Genomic DNA, 22,342 nt, shown 5'->3' on the forward strand with positions numbered 1-22,342 from the left:
ACAAAAATACATCTGTACTGTCTTTTATATTTTTATCTATGTATTTATCTCTACCACTGATCTATAGTCTTCATGCAGATTCAAGTTACCATCCAGTGCCTTTTCCTTTTAATCTGAAGGACCCCATTGTGATTTTCAGGTCTTAGTTTTTCTTTATCTAGGAATGCTTTAGTTTCTCCCACAGTTCTGAAGGATAGTTTTATCAGACAGAGAACCCTTGGTTGACAGTTTTTCTTTCAGCATCTTTAATATGTCATCCCACTAACTTCCAGCCTCTATAGTTTCTACTGAGAAGTCAGTTGTTAATCTTATTGAGGCTCCCTGTATTTGATAAGTCATTTTTCTCTTGATGCTTTCAAGATTCTCTCTTCGTGTCTGTCTTTTGATGGTTTGACTATGATGTGAGTAGGTGTGGATCCCCTTTAGTTTATCCCCTTGGAGTTTACTGAGCTTCTTAAATCTGTATATTATTTGTCATCAAATTTGAGAAATGTGGGCTTCCCTGGTGGCGCAGTGGTTGAGAGTCCATCTGCCGATGCAGGGGACACGGGTTTGTGCCCCGGTCCGGGAAGATCCCACATGCCACGGAGCAGCTGGGCCCATGAGCCATGGCCACTGAGCCTGCGCGTCCGGAGCCTGTGCTCCACAATGGGAGAGGCCACACAGTGAGAGGCCTGTGTACCACAAAAAAAAAAAAATTTTGAGAAATGTTTCACTATTAATTGTTTAAATATTCTTTGTCCCCCTTTCTTTTTCTCTCCTCCTCTGGGACCCATTATAAATATTCTGATATGCTTGATGGTGTACTGCAGGTCTCTGAGACTGTTCAGTTTTCTCAATTCTTTTTTCTTTCTGTTCCTCAGGCTGGATAATATCAATTGATCAATCTTCAAGTTTGCTGTTTCTTTCCTCTTCTAGCTTAAATCCGCTGTTGAGCCTGCTAATGAAATTTTCTTTTCAGTCATTGTAATTTTCAACTCCAGAATTTATATATTCTTTTGTAATTTCTATCTCTTTATTGATATACTCTATTTTGTGAGATTTCATTGTCATACTTTCTTTTAATTCTTCAGACATAGTTTACTTTAGTTCTTTGAGTATATTTATAATAGCTGATTAAAATCTTTGTAGAATAAGTCCAACATCTTGGACCCCTCAGGAGCAGTTTCTATTGATTACTTTTTTCCCCCTGTGTATGAGGCATACTTTCTTATATCCTCATGTGTCTCACATCTTTTTATTGAAAACTGCACATTTTAGATAATATAACAATAAATGTGACAATTCTGGAAATCAGAGTCCCTTTACCTAACTCTTTAAGACTTATTGTTGTTGCTGCTTTTGGTCATCGTTGCAATTGTTACAATTTGTTTTTTTAGTGACTTTTCTGGACAAATCCTGTAGTCTCTATTCCCTGTTGTGTGCAAACACTGATGTCTCAGTTAGCTTAGCGTTAGCTAATGACTGGTCTGAGATATCCTTAAAAGTTTTGAACCAAAAAGTCTCCCAACATTTGCTGAGGGGATCTTCATGTGTGTTGGGGCATGCCTTCAACACTCAGGCAATTTAAACTTCTGCCTTAGCTTTTATTTACTGCTTCCCTTGAGCCCCAAGGTCAGTCAGAGGTGAGAGAATCGGGCTTCTCAGGTCTTTCCTAGGTATGCACACAGCCTTGCATGTGTGCACAGTGCTGTAATTCCCTAGGAATATGTCAGAGCTTTTCAAAGCCTTTTACGGAGATTTTATTCCCGTATCTTCCTTTTAAGTTTTTGGCCAGGTTCTCATTTCCGCAACTGGCATTGCCCCCTCAGCAGCTGAGTATCAATTGCCGCTGAGTGTTTTTGACAAAGGTCCTGGGGATAGGGTTTTCCTGCCGAGTGAGTTCTGAGCTCCAGTCAGGTCAAATGACAACAATGCCCTGTGAACAGGGCTTTTCCAGGGAGCTGGAAGACAGGTCAAATAGGGACAATGCTCTGGGAATGGGACTTTTTTTTGAGGAGCCCCAAACATGGCCTGCCCATCCAGTGGTTGCAAGCCTGCTGGTTTTCAAGGTTACAGTAGATCTGAGCAAAGGGAGATGGGAGCAGTTCAAGTTGCAATGCCACAAACCTTGCTCAGTGAGATTCAGCAGTTTTTCTTGAATAAACACTCCTCGGATTGTTGGAAGCCTTTGGCTAATTTCAAGAGTTCTGAAAAAGTTGATTTTGGACATCTTTGCCAATGTTTTCACTGCTTTTACGGAGGAGTGGATCTACCGCCATCAGATTTTGAAGACTTAGTATGAAAAAAAAACTCATATTGTTATAATACTTCTAATATATCCCTTAGTTGATAGTTTTGTGTGTGTCCCTTAAGCACACAAAATTACTTTTGACTATAAGCTAAAGGCTCTGTCAAAGATAGACAGTTTAGGGCTTCCCTGGTGGCGCAGTGGTTGAGAGACCGCCTGCCGATGCAAGGGACACGGGTTCATGCCCCGGTCTGGGAAGATCCCACATGCCGCGGAGCGGCTGGGCCCGTGAGCCATGGCCACTGAGCCTGTGCGTCCGGAGCCTGTGCTCCGCAATGGGAGAGGCCACAACGGTGAGAGGCCTGCGTACCGCAAAAAAAAAAAAAAAAAAAACATAGTTTAAAATTTTTCATTTAAATTTGGAAAATCCTGGGTTATCCCATGGGCTAGCTCCTCACCCACCAAGCTTGGAAGCTCCATCGTTTTTCTAACTTTTACCTGCAACATCAGCACAGCTGAAGGATAGGTAAATTAATTAGGGAAGCAAAAAATATCTGCTTTTAGAATAATGGGAAAGAATCAGAAAAGTAGGATTGGGACTGTAAAGAAGGGTTTTCTTCTATAAACCTATTTTTAACTGATACCTAATTCTTTGTCATGTCAGCATAGAAAGAACACAAGATCTGAAGTCAGACAGATCCATAATCCATTCCCAGCTCCTCTTCTTACTCAGTAGTGTAACCTTGGGCAAGATATTCAACCTCTCATGCCTCACTTATTTCATTTACAAAACGGGCATAGTAATTATTTTACAGGTTTTTGTTAGGCTTAAATAAATGTGAAAGTGGCTAGAACATGCAATAAGCACTCAATTAAGAACCAGTGTCCTTGCTCTTAACTATGTGGAAACATTAAGAATGTGCTGGGAATATTAAGATCAAAATATAAAAGTCAAGAATTCCAAGCACAGAACTACCAAAGGGCCTAACAATTAGCTTTCCAGGAGCAGACTAAATTAGGACCAGTATGGGAACACCTCGGAGATACTGTGGGTTCAGTTCTAGACCACTGCAATAAAGTGAATATCACAATAAAGCTTATATCGCAATAAAGCGAGTCACAAGAATTTTTTGGTTTCCCAGTGTGCACATAAAAGTTATGTTTATACTATAGTGTAGTCTGTTAAGTGTGTAATAGCATTATGCTTAAAAAAAAGTACATCTTAATTTAAAAATTTTGCTAAAAAATGCTATCATTGGATCTTTCAGTGAGTCGTAATCTTGCAGTAGTAACAACAACAAAGATCACACTGATCAACATAACAAATACAGTCATAATGAAAAAGTTTGAAATATTCTAAGAATTACCAAATGTGACACAGAGACATGAAGTGAACAAATGCTGTTGGAGAAATGTCGCCAGTAGACTTACCCAACGCAGAGTTGCCACAATCTGTCAATCTGTAAAAACATGCAGTATCTGTGAAGTGCAATAAAGTTATGCCTGTGTATTCTTTTTAAGAAGCCAGAACACAATGCATTTTATGTGCAAAAATTAGGATAACATATAGTAAAGTACCCAGCAGTTTCTGGCACATGGAATATGCTCGATAAATGTTACATGAATGTGTTGTTTGATTTTTAGAACAAGCTCAGTAAGAAATGATAAAAGCAAGTTTTTATGTTTAAGGAGCCAAACTTCATTTATATGGAAAATTTACTCATGTGAAACACCGTCTTTTAAAACCATGCTGAATAAAGTAAGACTTCACATTTCATTTTTTAAAGAGTAAGCTTTACACTTTCTTTTTTTGACTGTTTTCTCTTACATAAGAGATGACATAAGCCATGCTGGCTAAAAGAGTATTTTACAAAAACAGAAAAAAATCAGACAAATCAGAAGCAGGTCCTCAGTCTCTTTCGGCATTTCAGATTCAATAATATCTTAAACTTCCAATTATCTCAAGCCCTGCCTCTTGAGTTGATGTCTAACCAATTCCACACAGTTTTCTTATGGTCTCTGCCTTCTCTATAAAGATCCAATTTTATGTCCCACTGGTCACCACAAACTCTAGCGGCAAATCTTCCATCTGTTTACCATCCTGATCTAAATACCTCAACAGAAAGGAAACTCTGATTGCTACTTTCCTGACATTTGAACTTTAAAGAAAATATACCCATGACAAAGAGACAACTGTGTCCAGTGAATGTAAAATAACAAATAAAAGCTAATATGTATGCAGCTTTTACTGTATACCAGACATTATATATATATATATAAGGTATGTGTGTATATATATATATATACACGTATATATTCATCAGATTATATGTATATATAATCCTCATATAATCCTTGTAATATCTCTATGAGGTAGGTACCATTTTAACTCCCAGTTTTGTAGATGATAAATTTGCCTAAAGTTAGGAAACCTGTCCAAGGTCACAGAGCTATTCAGCTATACACAGAGCCAAGATTTAAATCAGGCAACAAACATTTTAAACTATGACACTTTAGAGAACCCCTTTTTTTTCTCCCGTTGCGGAGCACAGGCTCCGGACACGCAGGCTCAGCGGCCATGGCTCACAGGCCCAGCCGCTCCACGGCATGTGGGATCTTCCCGGACCGGGGCACGAACCCGTGTCCCCTGCATCAGCAGGCGGACTCTCAACCACTGCGCCACCAGGGAAGCCCTAGAGAATCTCTTAATCTGAAGTCCCATCCTTCCTTCTTAACTCAGGAAACAAAACTGTGGCTGTGAAGCACAATAATTATCTTGGTATAACTGTTCTCCTATGACACAACATCTCAAACTCATCTGTCCCCCTCCTGTCCTGTCCTCCTCAGAGGCTTCTTTCTCATCAGTTGCCCCACTCCAATCCAGCCAGTACCCCCCAAGTGTCAGGGGTGCAGCAGAAGGAAGAGAAGGAGGGGGAGCTAAGGAAAGTGAGAAAGAGAAAAGGAAAGGATCAAAAAATAGATAAAAGAAGGATGAGAGAAATTTGTTGTGGGATACAAGAAACATCTGGTGATAAAAACAGATAAAGTCAAGTTTGACCAATGGAAAAAAAAGGAAACTGATGTTATTAGCGATTACAATACCCTATGCACAGCTGCATATATCCTCTGCCCCCAATTATCTATGACATCTTAATGCTTAAAAATTAGAGTGCACAGCACATTATCAATGCATAGACTTAAACATTCAGTATGTTTGAAAAGTTACTCGTGAAGTATTGTACAAGCCAAAATGGAACATTATTTTTCATCTGCAGAGTATACAGTATGGGGTGTTGTACACTTGATATGAAGTTATTTATCAACTAGTTTTTAAACTTGGCAGCTCGTTCTTATCCCTCTCTTGGTTAAGACAAGTTTCTTCATATCATTTAAAGTTCAAAGACACGAGACAGGAGAGAGAGAGAGCCACCTTTTTGCCAAGTGTTCTTATGACTTGGAAGCAATGGGCATTTGTTCGTGACCCTGTCCGATTTTTGGCACATAGCAGATAAGCTCTGAGAAACACACACCCCCTGTTAAACGGAGAAGAAAGAACAGACATCAAAGCACCACTCATTTTATTTTTAGATACCATATCAAGGCTATTCAGGTTTCTTATGAAGATCCAATAGGAAAAAAAAAAAGAGAGAGAGAGAGAGATTATCACTCTCACACTCATGCAATATGCCCTAAACAGGTCCCAGTTCATTTTCTTTAGACTTCAGCCATTAGAATATATTCAGACCCACTGGTTCCCTTCTGCCTGACTGGCAGAGATACCTCCTTGGGAACGCTTTGCTAGGACACAAATAAAATGCATGCAAGACAAATCAGCATAATTTCCAAGTTACTTGCCGCTTCCAGGAATGCTAATTTCAGTAATAACTACATGCCTTCCTTTCCCAAGATGTTAGTACTGCCATCAAAGAGACCTGGGTCATTTTCCTGGCTTTGAAGCTCTCAGCTTCCTCAAACACTACAGGAGGCAAACCAAGAAAAGCTAGAGAGTGGCATGCAATAGAAAAAGAATTTCCAAGTACCGGGTTCCTCTAAGAATATCTTTTCATTTTGAAGTTTTGAAGAAAATGGCCTTTGCCAAGACCATAGAAGATAAAATCTCCATTCTTTTAGGGCTGACCTATCAATGGCCACATTTCTAGGAATGGCTTGTGCACTGAAGAAGAAACTGATGCAGAACTTCAAGTTTGTAGCCAACTCAAAGCCACAAAGAACAGCAACATATAGAGATGGAGCCGAGGCCTTGAGACATCCGGGAAGCAGGAAAATTCTGGTGAGATAGAAAGGACCTGACTGGGACGTCCAATGACAATGGCACTGGCTCATGGAGAGGAGGTGTGCCTTGTTCCTGGTCATCAAACTGACAACAGAGGACACCCAGCCCTCCTGTCCTCCCACCTCTCCCACAGGGGCAAGGACCATCATCGGCCAGCAGAGTGGCCTCGCGCACAGAGCAGGGGCCCTGGAGGACGCAGGAGAGCTGACAGTCTTTGCCACTTAATTCCTGTTGAGTGTTGGGCAGATTATTTGACTTCTCTGAGTCTTGTAAAATGGTGATAATAAAGCTTGTGTTGCCTACTTCCCATGGTCACTGTGAGGGTCAAATACAATAACACACAATATCATCAGAGTGTATTACAATGGTATAAGAGATGGAAGATACGGGCCTAGGAGACAGGTTTCCTAAAAATTATATAAACCTTGGCAAAGGAAGGAGAGTATAAGTTATAGCCAAACCCAATTCTCCATACAATAAACCTCTGCCATATCTCTATGCCATTCAAAGACCACCAATTAACAGGAAACTCAGAATGCTGGACTGAGACAGGCTGGGTGACGTGGCTGAGGCTCCTGGCCGGAGCGGGTCTCACTGGAGAGGGAGGGCAGTGGTCGGCTCTTGTGCTGTCCATCCTGCACCTTTTCCTTCCTCTGGACAAAACACTCCCTACCCTCAGCGCCCTCTGCCATCGCTCTCTCCCACCTGTAATGGTAGTGGAGCTCACCCCTCCCTGGCTACAGCTCATAGTGGGTAGAGGCTAGGGTTACAAGTGATCTCAGGGGCCTGTCTTGAAAACCGTAAACAAAAAACTAAGAAAAGAGGGGTCGCTTCTCCCAGCAGACACCAGGAGGCTTGGGGCTTGGGTGTAGGGTGTATGCAGCCTGTTTTATAGGAATCGGAAGAAGCTGATTTGAGACAAGGAAGTTAACACTGAGAGAGGCAGAAACCCTGGACCTCCTGGTACTGCAATGCCCTATTCCAGAGGTCTCTGAGCTCTCCACCAGCCCGCCACCCTGCCCCCAACACAGCCGGCCCTTCTTAGGAACACGTGGCCCTGCTAAGGAAGTCCTGAAGAAGCATCAGTCACTCTTTCTAATACACAATCAGGATGCATTGGCCCCACACTAAAGAAAGAGTAATTACCATACTAAGGTAGACTCATGGTCCGTTCAAACTGGCATCCTATTTATGGCAAACACACCAAGGTCGTTTGCAGAAAACCATGCTTGTCTTCAAAAATTCAAGCTCAAATGGCTTTCAAAACATCCTGGCCAGGCTGTATGTTCACTATGGTTCTGTGAATTTATCTTCACCCCTCCTGCATCTGATTGTATTTTCAGTCTTTATCCACTCCTCAAGATAATCCAAGGCCAATATCACTGATGAACATAGATGCAAAAATCCTCAATAAAATACTACGAAACAAATCCAACAGCATATTAAAAGGATCATACACTATGATCAAGTGGGCTTTACCCCAGGAAGGCAAGGATTCTTCGATATATGCAAATCAATCAGTGGGATACACCATATTAACAAACTGAAGGATAAAAACTATATGGTAATCTCAACAGATGCAGAAAAAACTTTCAACAAAATTCAAGACCCATTTATGATAAAAACTCTCTAGAAAGTGGGCAAAGAGGGCAACTACCTCAACATAATAAAGCCCATCTATGACAAGCCTGCAGCCAACATCGTTCCTAATGGTGAAAAACTGACACCATTTCCTCTAATATCAGGAACACTACAAGGTTGCCCACTCTCACCACTATTACTCAACATAGTTTTGGAAGTTTTCGTCACAACAATCAGAGAAGAGAAAGAAAGAAAAGGAATCCAAATCAGAAAAGAAGTAAAACTGTCACTGTTTGCAGATGACATGATACTATACATAGAGAATCCTAAAGATGCCACCAGAAAACTACTAGAACTAATCTATGAATTTGGTAGCATAGCAGAATACAAAATTAATGCACAGAAATCTCTTGCATTCCTATATACTAACAACGAAAAACCTGAAAGAGAAATTAAGGAAACACTCCCATTTACCATTACAACAAAAAGAATAAAATACCTAGGAATAAACCTACCTAAGGAGACAAAAGACCTGTATGCAGAACACTATAAGACACTGATGAAAGAAATTAAAGATGATACAAACAGATGGATACCATGTTCTTGGATTGGAAGAAAATGACTATACTACCCAAAGCAATCTACAGATTCAATGCAATCCCTATCAAACTACCAATGGCATTTTTCACAGAACTAGAACGAAAATTTCACAATTTGTATGGAAACACAAAAGACCCCAAATAGCCAAAGTGATCCTGAGAAAGAAAAACGGAGGGTTTCCCTGGTGGCGCAGTGGTTGAAAGTCCACCAGCCGATGCAGGGGATGTGGGCTCGTGCCCCGGTCCGGGAAGATCCCACATGCCACAGAGCGGCTAGGCCCGTGAGCCACGACCACTGAGCCTGCGCGTCCGGAGCCTGTGCTCCACAATGGGAGAGGCCACAACAGTGAGAGGCCCGCGTACCACAAAAAAAAGAAAAAAAAGAAAAACAGAGCTGGAGGAATCAGGCTCCCTGACTTCAGACTACACTACAAAGCTACAGTTATCAAGACAGTATGGTACTGGAACAAAAACAGAAATATAGATCAGTGGAACAGAATAGAAAGCCCAGAGATAAATCCACGCACATATGGTCACCTTATCTTTGATAAAGACGGCAAGAATATAAAATGGAGGAAAGACACCCTCTTTAGTAAGTGGTGCTGGGAAAACTGGACAGCTACATGTAAAAGAATGAAATTAGAACACTCCCTAACCCCATACACAAAAATAAACTCAAAATGGATTAAAGACCTAAATGTAAGGCCAGACACTATAAAACTCTCAGAGGAAAACACAGGCAGGACACTCTATGACACAGATCACAGCAAGATCCTTTTTGACCCACCTCCTAGAGAGATGGAAATAAAGACAAAAATAAACAAGTGGGACCTAATGAAACTTAAAAGCTTTTGCACAGCAAAGGAAACCATAATCAAGACGAAAAGACAATCCTCAGAATGGGAGAAAATATTTGCAAATGAAGCAACTGACAAAGGATTAATCTCCAAAATATACAAGCAGATCATGCAGCTCAATATCAAAAAAACAAACAACGCAGTGCAAAAATGGGCGGAAGGCCTAAATAGACATTTCTCCAAAGAAGATACACAGACTGCCAACAAACACATGAAAGAATGCTCAACATCACTAATCATTACAGAAATGCAAAACAAAACTACAATGAGGTATCACCTCACACCAGTGAGAATGGCCATCATCAAAAAATCTACAAACAATAAATGCTGGAGGGGGTGTGGAGAAAAGGGAATGCTCTTGCACTGTTGATGGGAATGTAAATTGGTACAGCCACTACGGAGAACAGTATGGAGGTTCCTTAAAAAGCTAAAAGTAGAACTATCATATGACCCAGCAATCCCACTACTGGGCATATACCCTGAGAAAACATAATTGAAAAAGAGACATGTACCGCAATGTTCACTGCAGCACTATTTACAATAGCCAGGACACGGAAGCAACCTAAATGTCCATCGACAGATGAGTGGTTAAAGAAGATGTGGCACATATATACAATGGAATATTACTCAGCCATAAAAAGAAATGAAATTGAGTTATTTGTAGTGAGGTGGATGGACCCAGAGTCTGTCATACAGAGTGAAGTAAATCAGAAAGAGAAAAACAGGGGCTTCCCTGGTGGCGAAGTGGTTGGGAGTCCGCCTGCCGATGCAGGGGATGCGGGTTCGTGCCCCGGTCCGGGAGGATCCCACGTGCCACGGAGCGGCTGGGCCCGTGAGCCATGGCCGCTGAGGCTGTGCGTCCGGAGTCTGTGCTCCGCAACGGGAGAGGCCGCAGCAATGAGAGGCCCGCGTACCGAAAAAAAAAAAAAAAAAGGGGGAAGAGAAAAACAAATACCGTATGCTAACACATATATATGGAATCTAAAAAAAATATGGTTCTGATGAACGTAGGGGCAGGCCAGGAATAAAGACGCAGACGTATGGAATGGACTTGAGGACACGGGGAGGGGGAAGGGTAAGCTGGGACGAAGTGAGAGAGTGGCACTGACTTACATACACGACCAAATGTAAAATAGATAGCTAGTGGGAAGCAGCCGCATAGCACAGAGAGATCAGCTCGGTGCTTTGTGACCACCTGGAGGGGTAGGATAGTGAGGGTGGGCGGGAGACGCAAGAGGGAAGGGATATGGGGATATATGTATATGTATAGCTGATTCACTTTGTTATACAGCAGAAACTAACACAACATTGTAAAGCAATTATACTCCAATAAAGATATTAAAAAAAAAGATAATCCATTTCAAGTATGTACTGCCTGCTCTGTGAAGCAATACTTCTTATTTGGTATATTTGTTATAAGTAAACTCATAACAAGCCTCTTCAGTGCTCAAAATACGACCTACAGATTCTTTGTCAGCTTTATTCATGTCACTGTCTGAGTTTCTGTCTTTATCAAAATTAAAAGAAAAAAATTTCAGCCCCCTAGCTCCCCATTAAATCAGTCTAACCATCTTTTCCTAATTCTATGTAGAACTATAGTAAACAGAACCAGACAGTACTCTTGTGTAACCTCAGTGTCCCTGAGTGTTTTAGTCAGTGTTCCCTCAAATAAGAAGTAAGAGTAAATAGTGAAATAAAGGCAGAAATAGAAAAATGAGAAAAAATTTAAGAACACTGGAATTCATTCTATGATACATACAACACAAAAAGCCTGGAAAAAATATTTCCAAAATTGTTATTTTTCAGTGGCAGGATGATGGACAAATTCTTTTCTTCTGTATATTTTTCTGCATTACTAAAATTTCTACACTGGGTACGTACTACTGCTCTAATAAAAAAAGTTAATGAAAAAAAAAACCACTGGGAAAAAAACGTGTAAGTGAAGAGTTAGATGGTCAGAACTGAAGTTAAAAGAGCAACTGACGATGGAAGAGAGTCTTGCCAAATGTTGTGAGGACTTCAGGCCCTCGCAGGGAAATCAGCTCTGGCTGGGGAGCCCTCAGCCAGCCTGGGTTCTAGCAGTTCCAGAGGCAGGTAAGGAAACAGGCTCAGAGCATATCGGACCCTTTCACCATTGAGCTCACTCCACTTTAGCGAACAGTCATACCTAGAACAGAAAGGCACTTTCAAAGATATTTTAAAAACAAATATAAAGGACCTCTGAAGGCTGGAAGGCCTAGGTGGCATGCTTGCTTTCAGAGGCACCAGGCAAGGTTGGGTTCTGAAGCTTAAGGCCAATGAGCCCACCAATGAGGAGCTAACGGCGGCCACCCGGGGAGAACGTGCCTGGATCCTCCCCAGCTTCTGGCAGGTACTGGGCGTCCAATACATACATACTCATATAAAAATGACAGTGAACTGAATAACGACGATGAAATGTGTAGGTGGTCTAAGAGGTACCACTAACTTGCACACTAACGGGGAGAGGCCCAGAAGGAAGGCTTCCTGGAAGAGGTGACACTTGCACTGGGTTTAAAAGATAAGTACGCAGTTGCCAAGCAGAGAACGTGGGAAAGAGTGGGTAGGGGTCCAGGCAGACACAAAGTCATGCGCACTCAAAGAAAGAGAAGTTATGCAACCTCAATATCGCTAAGTATTTTAGTGGGTGTTCCAATAAATACGTAGTAAGAATAGATAGTAAAATAAAGGCAGAAATAGAAAAAAGAACACTGGAATTCACTTTGTGATACATACAAATGTCTTAGCTTCATGGAAACTAAACTTGATGGAAATGGAAAGGGAAGAAAAAGGACAGCGTGAGCAAAGACAATGGCTGCAGGGAGAAACAGAATGTGAGCCATTTATTCTTTTAGCAAATGTTTACTGAATGCCTGCTCTGTCCCAGGCCAGGGAGGCTAAAAGCTTGGGGTGCAAGAGAGAGCGTATGTGTAATTCAAACCAACAGACAACAACCCCGTGAGACCGGTACTGTTCTCCCCACTGCAGAGATGAGGAAATCGAGGCTTTACAATGAGCATGCAATCTGTCCAAGGACACAGAGCTCATAAATAGCATAAATCTAGTTTTAGGTGTGTTTTATTACAGCCAGGCTTTCAAGAACACTGTTGTTTGTTTGTTTCTTAACAGCATGGTTAAAGCTCAGAGGATACGGGGAAAACCCATTCAGTCCCTATTCCGCAATTGAAGTGGAAAAAAAATCATGAACATTTCTTACTCTCCTTTTATGAATTTTTTTTCTGCCCTGGAGGATAAATATGTGGGAGTCATGAGTTCTGACTTATAAACGTCCAGGGGCCTTTTGGAACAATTACTAGCATGACAAGATCAGGCTCTGGAAACAGCCCAGTTATACCAATTGGCAACCGATTAAGTCCATCCACTTCAGAATGTGCTCGGATAGCAAGGGGAGCAGATCCAGTGAGTGGCCATCTGAGAAAGGTCAGTCGGGTTCCCTCCAAAAACGTTTCATAAGGACAAAGCCAGATTCAGGATTTGTGTGGAAAATGTTAAATACACTCTGTGCTGGAAAACTCAAAGACTCCCTAACGGCTGACAGCCTGCAGGAGACTATTCAGTAAATGACAAATCTTCCAAGAAGCTGAGCTGAATGATTCAGAAGTTGTCTAAAGTCAGCACTTGAATCCTCCAGGTTCCCTATCTCTGGCCAAGTTAATGCAGGTTCCTCCCTGGTGAAAAAGCTCTTCTGAAAGTAGGGAAGCTTTCAGCCCACGAGGTATATTTCTAAACACAAACATACATACAAGCAAACACTGTTGACAAAGAACAAAATACTTGCTTCTTCTTCTGAGACTAACCACATGCCCTCAGGTAAAAGAGGAAAAAAGTTTTATTTTTTTTTTAGGGTCATTGAAAAGTCATTTGGGTCTATAGTAATTCTTCCTTTGCCACATACTTTAAACTTCTACTTTTCAAACAAGAGGTGTTTCTTGTGGGCTTATTAAAAAGCTACAAGTCTCTAATCAGAAATAACATAAATTTTCTCCATTATTAAATAGGAAATTAGTTTTTCCTTTTAAATTTGATTTCTTTTTTAATCCTTTAATTAGAATACAGTTCTAAAGCTTGCAGTTATACAAATCTATTTTTGTGTTCCTTTTGGAGAGACAAATATGACATTTTATGGTGATTATCATGGCACCTCACATAAAAGGGTCATTACTGTATTTGGAATGTCTAAGGTAGGCAGGCAGGCCTGGGATTATCTCCCAAAGGGTACCCCTTCCTCTACCCCCCAGAAACTGGCATTACTTATGCTATCTTGGGGGAAAAAAATAACAAGGAGAAATACTCTTCCTAAAATACTTTTAAATGTGTATTTTCATAAAATGAAGGGGAATAAGTTTATTGCAAAACTTGTCTACAGTTGAAGATGTGATCTGAATTCCAGTTTGACCTGGAGGCTCTTTAATCAGGGGGCTGACTGGGGGATGATTTCAGCCTAAGTGGATCATGAGATCATTTCTGTCTTTCCCTTTTTCCTCAAGTAACATTAGGGTTTCCCAATGCTTTAACATTTCCTTGGAGATGGCTAAGTAACAGAGTTCAGCCACAGAAGCATATAACACAGTCTTCTCTCCTACATTCAGTGAATCTGTTCCCGCTGGCCTCTCACGCTGGCATCCACTCCAACTTATTAGGACTGACAAGCGTACAAAACTTGGACTAGAGAAAAATATTAAAAATATAACTTAAACATTTACTTTTAGGGCAGCAAAGAGAGATGGAAACTTCTACCTTATTCCAAAAAGTTGAGATGTTCACGGTCTCTTACAGTAACCAAAGCTGCGAATAGGCTAGTATTCCAGGGAGTGTGGGAGAAACGTTTGAGATCATCCCAAAGTGCAAGGAATGCTTACCCTGCTGAAACGGAAGGCAGCTCTATCTCCACTGGCCTATGAAAATCAAGGCTACGTCCGACCACCTCCAAGTATCCCTTCCAAGTTTCAGCTTTTGTTTTTCTGAGATATTTGACTTTTCCAGACAAACTGAAAACGAGTGGCAGAGAGACCTCTGTTACTATATAATACAGCCCTATGGTAGGGTATAGTCTCCATCTCTTAAATGCATAACTTACTGGGGATGACTTCCCATAGGCTGGAAGAAACAACAAATACATCTGTGAAGATGGGCCTCATACCCTGTACTTACATGCACTCCCCTGACCATGGAAATTCTGACCCGCCAGAAAGACAGCTAAATCTGAGGCTGGCTGTTCCCATCTCCCAATCCAGCTCCCTAGGGCTGGTGCTACTTCAGTGGTTCCTAGTGGTGTCCTCTGACCAGCAGCACCAGCAGCACTGGGCGGGGTGGGGGGGGGACTTGTTAGAAATGCACATTCTCAGGGCCCCCACCCCAGACCTACTGAATCAGAGACTCTGGGGATGGGGCCCAGCTCCCCAGATGACTGATGCCCTCAAGATTGAGAAGCATAGTTGCACAGCAGTTAACTATCAGACCACCAGCGTTTCTACACCCAGGGCCTGCAGATGGCAGTAAAGTCCAGCTAGAAGAATTACAGGCACTAGAAGCTCAAGTTCTAAGTCCTACAGAACCAGCCTGCCTGACCACACTGTTCTTCTTTAACAGTTCCTTAACAGCTGGCTCAGCCTCCTCCAATGAGTTGGAAGGTCACAATTCAACTCAGCTGTGAACAGGAACTAGACTGAAATTCTTCTCGCCGCCTGACAGTAGACATATTAAACCAACAGTTATCAGAGATGCGATCAATATTAAATGATCTTAAAGGTTTTTGTGTTTAATACGGTGAGGATACAGACATACTTTAAGAATGAAAATTTCAATACTGATTAAATAGAACAAGATAAGAAATTCAAATTATTCTCAGCCATTGTATCTGAATAAAAATAATGCGCTTGATTCTGAATGAGTTCCCACCGTTAAAATCTCATTGAATTGATGTGACAACAGTGAGAAGAGATGTTTTCTACTGTAAAGCATGTATCAGGTAGCCCTTTACTAGATTTTGTGAAAACCCTGAATTTTGCACTAACTTTTCCTATACAAACTACAAACATCTCTAGTGAGGATATGGAGCAACGGGAACTCTCACAAACAGCTGGGAGTATATATCAGTACAAGCACTTTGGAAAACCGTTGAGCAGAGTCTACCAAAGCTGACCATACAATATCCAGGACCGGCAATTCCACTCCTGGGTCTATACTGCAGAGAAATGAGCGCTTCCATCTACCAAAAGCCTCATAAAAGAATGTTCTTAGAAGTGTAACTCGTAATAGTTACAAACGGGAAATAATCCGAACATCCACCCACAGTAGTGGAGATAAATATTATGAATATGCATACAATAAAATACACCCAGCAAAGAAAACACAAACCAACCAACAAACGAGACTACTGCTCCACAGAATATGGGTGGACCTCAGCTGAGTAAACGATGCCAGGTACAAAGTTAACACACACTTATCCAAACAGGCAGAACAAATTTCTGGTGACAGAGGTCAGCATAGAGGTTACTGAGGCTATCTACCAACAGGCAAGAGGAGCTCACTGGAAAAGTTCTAGGTCTTGACCTGGGGAATGGTTACAGGGGTGTATACATATGAAAAGTTCATTGAGTTGCACACTTAAACTGGTACACGTTATGTATGGTACACTTCTTTATAAAGGGACGAAAAGTTAAACATGCACAACATAGTCTTGACAGGTGGTCATGTAACTATTTTCAATATCCATCATAAAAATCTAGGTTACTGGGGGACTATATAGTTATCAGAGTATCATTTACTGCAAAAATACTGTATTTGCTAAGCTAAATATCAAAGTTACATAAAGAAAACAATCGGTTTTCCTTATAGCCAATGTTATGCCGTCAAATCAATGTTTCATCCTATGAAAAGGCCAAACCTTTCTGTCTTGCACTCCCTGGTTCTAAACTCCATTTACTCTGCCATCTTATGCCATCATAGGTGGCAACTGATGTCCATCATCCCAAGCCCCAGCAGACCCTGGATGTGGTCATCATCCCGGGGGAGGCTGAAAATACTGGCTCCAGCATTCCTGTCATTAGCTACTTGCCTGAACCTCTCTGAACCACCCCTGTCCTAACCCCTGCCACCATCCAGCTCCCCTCCTGCCTCACAAACCAAGGCCTGTCCCAGGGCTGGGATCCTGTTAAGACAGCGCAGCCTCCAGGCCAATGTGGACCTACTGGATCCTAGGTTCCGATCCAGTAGGACTCAGCCGCCAAGCCAGCTGTCGAGTGGGGGATTCCTAATTACACCCCAAGAGCAGACACCTCCAGGACTCGGGGCCCTGAACCCGCACTGCTTTCCCCCCACCTGGGCCGCTCCCTCCAGCCCACCCGATGGATCCACAAAGGACCAGAACGGGGAAAATCCGCTTGGTCGGTTTCTGCGCTTCCTGCTGAGGTTTTGAAAAGCGGAGCTGCTGGCACTCGTAACCAAGATGAGGAACCACGTGTTCCGCGAGGCACTCGGGTCCCGCCCGCGCGGCCGAGGGGCGCGCAGGGCCTGTTCCGGCTGCGCCTCGGCTCTGCGCTGACCCGTGAACACTCTGGGGTGCGCGCTCAGGGGCCGCGGGGCAGAGGGGGCGCGCCCCGCCGCCGCCGAGAACCCGCCCGGGAGCCGCCCCAGCCGCTGTTTGGCGCGCTCTAGCGCCGGGCCGCCCGGGGCCGGAGGCCCGGCCTTGGCCGGGCGCGCTGCCGTCCCGGGACAGGCGTGTTTACCTGGGACTAGGAACACGTGCTGCCGGGCGCTAGCCCCTTCTCCGCAGTCCACGCCTGCCGCCATGCCGCCCGTTCGGTTCCGGCGGCCGCAGGCCTCTGAGCCCTGGGAGGGCGGGCTCAGCGAGAGCCCGGTGGCAAATGGCGGGAGAAGGGTCGATTCCGGGGAGCGCGGCGCGCGGAGGGACTGGCAGGGCCCGGAGGGCGGCCAGCGGGGCGAATTTCGTTTCGTTTCCGGAGCCCGCCAGCGGTCCCGGTTAGGCTTTTAAACTGAGCGCCAGGCCCAGGCCGCCGGCCCACTGGCGCGTCGCCCGCCGGCGCGGAAGGGTCACGGCCTCTCCCCTCCGCGGCTCGGCCAATGGTAGGTGCTCACCCGCGGCGCCCAGTGACGCGGCGCGGGGGGCGGCGACCCAGGTTGGCGGCGGCGGCGGGCGGGGTGGCCTCAGGCTCGGGGCGCCCGGTCACCGCGCCCAGCGGCCCTCCGCCCAGGGACTCCCCACCCTGCGGAGAGCGGGCCGAGGCCGAGTCTCTGCGGAGAGGGGCTCCCGGAGGGATGACGCCTACCACCTCTGAGGGCTGGCGGACTCGCGCACACCTAGCGGGAGGAAAAGCGTGGAGCAAATCCACGTTAAGGACAACAGCTATCACATCGGAATCCTAATGCCACCGTTCCTTGTCAACGTTTCTTTATATCATTTGCATTCTGCGTTGGAATTAATGTCAGAATCTGGTGTGCTTTGTGATTCATAACAAAATGCATGTAAAGCGGTCCTCAAATTGGGGTTAGTCCTCATTACTGAAAAGAGGGGCACAGTTTGAGGCTCAAAACGTGCATTTGTTGTTTTGGAAGACATTGATTTGTAATGAGTTAAAAATTAAGACTTTTAAAAGCGATGTTCAAAAAGTTAAGAGTCATGAAATTTCGGGATTTAAACCTTTAAAAATAAAATTTTAATAGTCCATGGTTTTAGAAAAGAAGATAATAAATATTTGTCTCATACTTCAGAATAGTATGACTCCCTGCTACCCCAGATCCCCAGTCCCCCTCCCCAGGGGCAATCACTGTTAACAGTTTCTTGTCTGTTCTTCAGAATTTTTCCATTCAAAAACAAGTTTATGTGTCTTTTTTTTTTTTTTGCACAAATGGAAGAGAATATACATAACTCTTAATGCACTTAACTTTTTTTGCTTAATCTTGAAGGGAGTTAAATTGTGCAGCACTAGATCTATCTCAGCCTTCTGAAAAGATTTTTTTATTTCAGTCCTGTTTCCCATGAGGGGAGACAAATGCAGCTCAAGTTGACTGCAGGACACACCTGGCAGAGAGGAAGCCTTTCTGGTTGAGGAGGGGGACCCAGATGCTAACTCTGGGGCAGGCAGCAGATTGGTATTGCTCTAGAGCTGTTTTCATCGTTTTCTGATCCTTTCCAGCCGTTGGCTGTTTGAACATGTGTTTTTATGTGGTTGTTTTCACAATGCAAAGACCGTTTTGTCTGCTTTTGTACCTTAACATTGCCATGAACACATTTCCCATGGCATCCAGAACTGTCATTGAAGACATGCTATTTCACATTGCTAATGTACCAAGGTTACTTGACCAATCCTTAGTGTACAATATTTAGATTATTTCAAAATGTTATTCTAAAAAATGCTACAATGTATACTATATATGGACTATGCAGCAGTTTGAAGCAATGAACTAGAGGTACCCGCAATGAACTAGATGCACACGTTGCAGCATGGATGCTTTATATCAAGAGGGAAACAAAGAAGTAGGAAGAGATTTATGGCAGAAAACCATGTAGGTAAATTAAAAACACACATAAAACAACATTATATCTTTTAGAAGGATATATGCACATTTAAGGCCATGTATCACATAAGAAATGGGTGCCTTTAAAAGGGAGGGGAATGGGATTGGGGATGGATAAGGAATGAGAAGGCAAGAAAAATCAAAAGGGGCCAGGGTGCACGTGGATGACTGTCACTATGTCCTATGAATGAGACTATAATACATTCTCTGACATTTAGGTCCAAGGATGAAAACTTTTTTTTAAAAAATGTGCTGCAACAAACATCTCTAAGCAATTTCATTTATTCACTTAAAAAAATTATTTAAGTACCTTCTTGGAAGGAGGACCAGTGGTGATGTTGGAGACTGGCTCAAGATTCCTATTGTCTTCAGGGTAAAGTCCAAGGTACTAAGCTTGGAACACATGGCCTGTGAGATCTGGTTCTCACTTGCCCCTCCAGCCACAGTTTCTACCGTCTCCCTCCCTCCCCACCTTGACCACAGTCTGGCCGTGAGGAACTGCCCCCTCTGTCACATCCAGCACTTGACACTGTGTTCCTAATGTCGGAACCACGCTCCTCTCAACTAGCCTCATTCCTCTGCCTTTTCTCTCACCATCTACTTCGCCTAGACAACATTTCATCATATATCAGGCTCACTGAGACAAAACCTTCTCATTGCACTCCACTTCCTGTCTCCAAACATCCTCCCCATGAATGAGATGCCTCCAGTCTTCTCAGTTACCTCACTAAGGAGTGAGCCTGATTTTCAGTCAGTTCCTTGAGTAAGGACAGCATCTAATAATTCACCAGTTTATCCTCAAAAAATAATGATGCCTTTCACTGCATACCAACTGTGACAAGTACTGCGCTGAACATGTAACTCTGACTCTTTCAGTCCTCCCAAAAGTCTTAAGGGGAAGTATCAGCATGATCCCCACGTTTTACAGAGGAAGAATGTAAAGTTTAGAGAGATCAACTAATTACCCAACACACACAACCAGCAAGTGGCAGAGCAGGAATTCCAACCCAGAAATTGTGCTCTTAACCTTCCCTCCCTTCTTCCCTAGTGTCCCAATGCCTAGGACAAAGCTGTATGGGCACATAGCATATGCTCCACAAATATTTTTGAATAAACATGTATGTGGATAGATAGGCAGTTATGGTAATAGTCAGTGTAGCCTGTGCCATTCCTAAGTTTTATAAACAAGAACAAAGTGATTACATCTAGTATATCATAAAATATTCCATAAATTAATTTTTATACTAGTTATACTAACACGCAAAGAGACAAGCAGGTCGTTCTTCAAGGAATAAGAAGGGAACAGCAACATTAATACCTCTGAGTAGAGAAACATAGAAACTCTTCTAAATGCCAGAAATAAGAAATGTTCATTTTCTAGTGGAAAAATAAAAGGAACTGGGGAAAATTTTTAAAAACAGTTCAGAATCCAGTGACCTCTACCAGTGCTTAGTGGTGACCAGAACAGAGAGAGCTTGAACTAAGGGTAGTGATTTTTTTTTCTCTAATAGATTATTAAACACTTATGAGAATTCTTCTTTCAAAACAAAATAAGAATGAAAATCCATGTTTATCATCACTTTCATCCTAAGAAAGAATTGTTGCCTTGTGTTTTGTCTTGTTGCCAAATGCTCATCTAGGGACAACAGGGAAGGCAACACGGTACTGGAGAATCATATGGGGAGGAGAAAGGCATCAGCTCTCAAAAGGGCCAACTATTTAGAAAAGAGACCAAGCAGTAGTACTGAACCATTCTTTCTGGGGAGAATATTTCCTTTATATTCACTCTCTTATCCAACCCAACCCAAAACAGGATCCTACTTGTTGCAAAAGGTTGCATAATTTGTATGCAAATACCCACATATAAAACTGTGAGATCTGCCAGTTATAGAACAACAAGAATGACTGAAGCTATTGAGAAAGAAAGAAGAGCAGCCCCAGACATTCAGAAGCTGGCCTGGGGCTCCCAGCTGGATCATGGTGACTCTCCCAGTATCTTAAACAAATCTCCCAGAACACCCGCCTCAGACAAGGCTGTCCTGAGACCACAATAAAATGAGGACAGAGCAAGGCCACTTCATGATTTGGGCAAAGCACAGACAAAAACAGGTCACTCTGCCACCTACAAAATACTGAACACTTCATCTGTTAGCTGAAATGAGTGACTGCTACTTCTTTACTAATTCCAGCTTCATCCTCACCCCAGCTCCCCCCTCCCTGTAGAGGAGATTTATTGGGACACCACTTTCTAACAGCACCCAAACTAGAGTGGATCCCTGCATCCTTAGACCCTCCCCAAGTCACCCAACCAGAGCCCAACCCTCCAAAGCTTCCTCCCAACATCCTCCATCTAGTAAGACGCCCCTGACTTCCCATGGCCTGTGTTCTCCCGTTCAACTGCAGGGGTGTTCCTGGTGGTCTTGGGCTAAACTTGGGGTTGCCACTGTGTTTACTCATTTCCCTGTGTGTATGTGTGTGTGTGTGTACAGTTATAAACCTTACATACATTCACATAAAATTAAGGTAGTAAGAAAATTCAGGCAATTCAAGCTCCAAAATGTACTTTTGCAACTGAACTACCTATAGGGCTAGGCCACCATGGTCAAGTGAATCAGATAGTCAGATAATTACATGTTTTGCTGCATGACAGCCTAAGCAATCACCATACACTTCAGAAAATTTCAATAGCTTGATGTCCTAGTTATTCTCACTTTGCTTTTATATGTGCTTTTAATATTTTCTGCAGTGCAGAGTTTTTGAGACATGTTTTTTACGCTATGAGTTACCTAACAAGTTATCGAATGGAGAAATGCCAAAATGCTGGCTATTTTTCATTTATTTTATTATTATTTTTTTAAACATACTGACTTCTTTTTTTTTCCTGTTTACAAAATCCATCATAGTTTTTATTTTTTTAATTAAAAAATTTTTTTCATTTTCAAAAGCAGGGTACAAACTTGTATAGAGAATATGATTACAACTAAGAAGAATAATAAAAATAAAAGATTGGTGACTAACATCTAACCATAGTTGTCCTTTAATCATTTCTTTCTACTTTGATATATTTTCCAAAATTGTTCAGTTAATATTTTTAATTTGATAATATTAATATTAATTAATATCAAATTAATTAATTAATATCAAATATTAATTTCTAGGTTGTTTTTGTTTTTTACTCTGTTTTTTGTTTTTTACTCTGTGCTTC

At 42.5% G+C, this 22,342-nt stretch overlaps 1 protein-coding gene across 13 annotated transcripts in view; it reads right to left on the reverse strand.

Moving 5' to 3' along the window:
* The window catches only part of RNASEH2B (ribonuclease H2 subunit B), a 99,074-nt gene that overhangs the window by 67,461 nt on the left and 9,271 nt on the right, over nucleotides 1-22,342 (reverse strand). For 4 of the 13 annotated variants that reach the window (XR_004522996.2, XR_004522997.2, XM_033843441.2 and 1 more), the window contains exon 1: nucleotides 17,328-17,664. The exons of 1 other annotated variant lie outside the window; for it this stretch is intronic. Coding sequence is in view for 5 of the 12 variants with exons in the window: in XM_033843441.2 (XP_033699332.1) it covers nucleotides 17,328-17,391 (64 nt within the window). In the remaining 7 variants the exon portion in view is untranslated. Of the gene's footprint in view, nucleotides 1-14,459; nucleotides 14,589-17,327; nucleotides 17,667-22,342 lie in introns of those variants that run through there. 8 more of the 13 variants (XR_004522998.2, XR_004522999.2, XM_033843443.2 and 5 more) reach the window with 4 other exon arrangements.

Source organism: Tursiops truncatus, chromosome 18, assembly GCF_011762595.2.
Source record: "Tursiops truncatus isolate mTurTru1 chromosome 18, mTurTru1.mat.Y, whole genome shotgun sequence".
In the NCBI taxonomy this organism is placed as follows: domain Eukaryota; kingdom Metazoa; phylum Chordata; class Mammalia; order Artiodactyla; family Delphinidae; genus Tursiops; species Tursiops truncatus.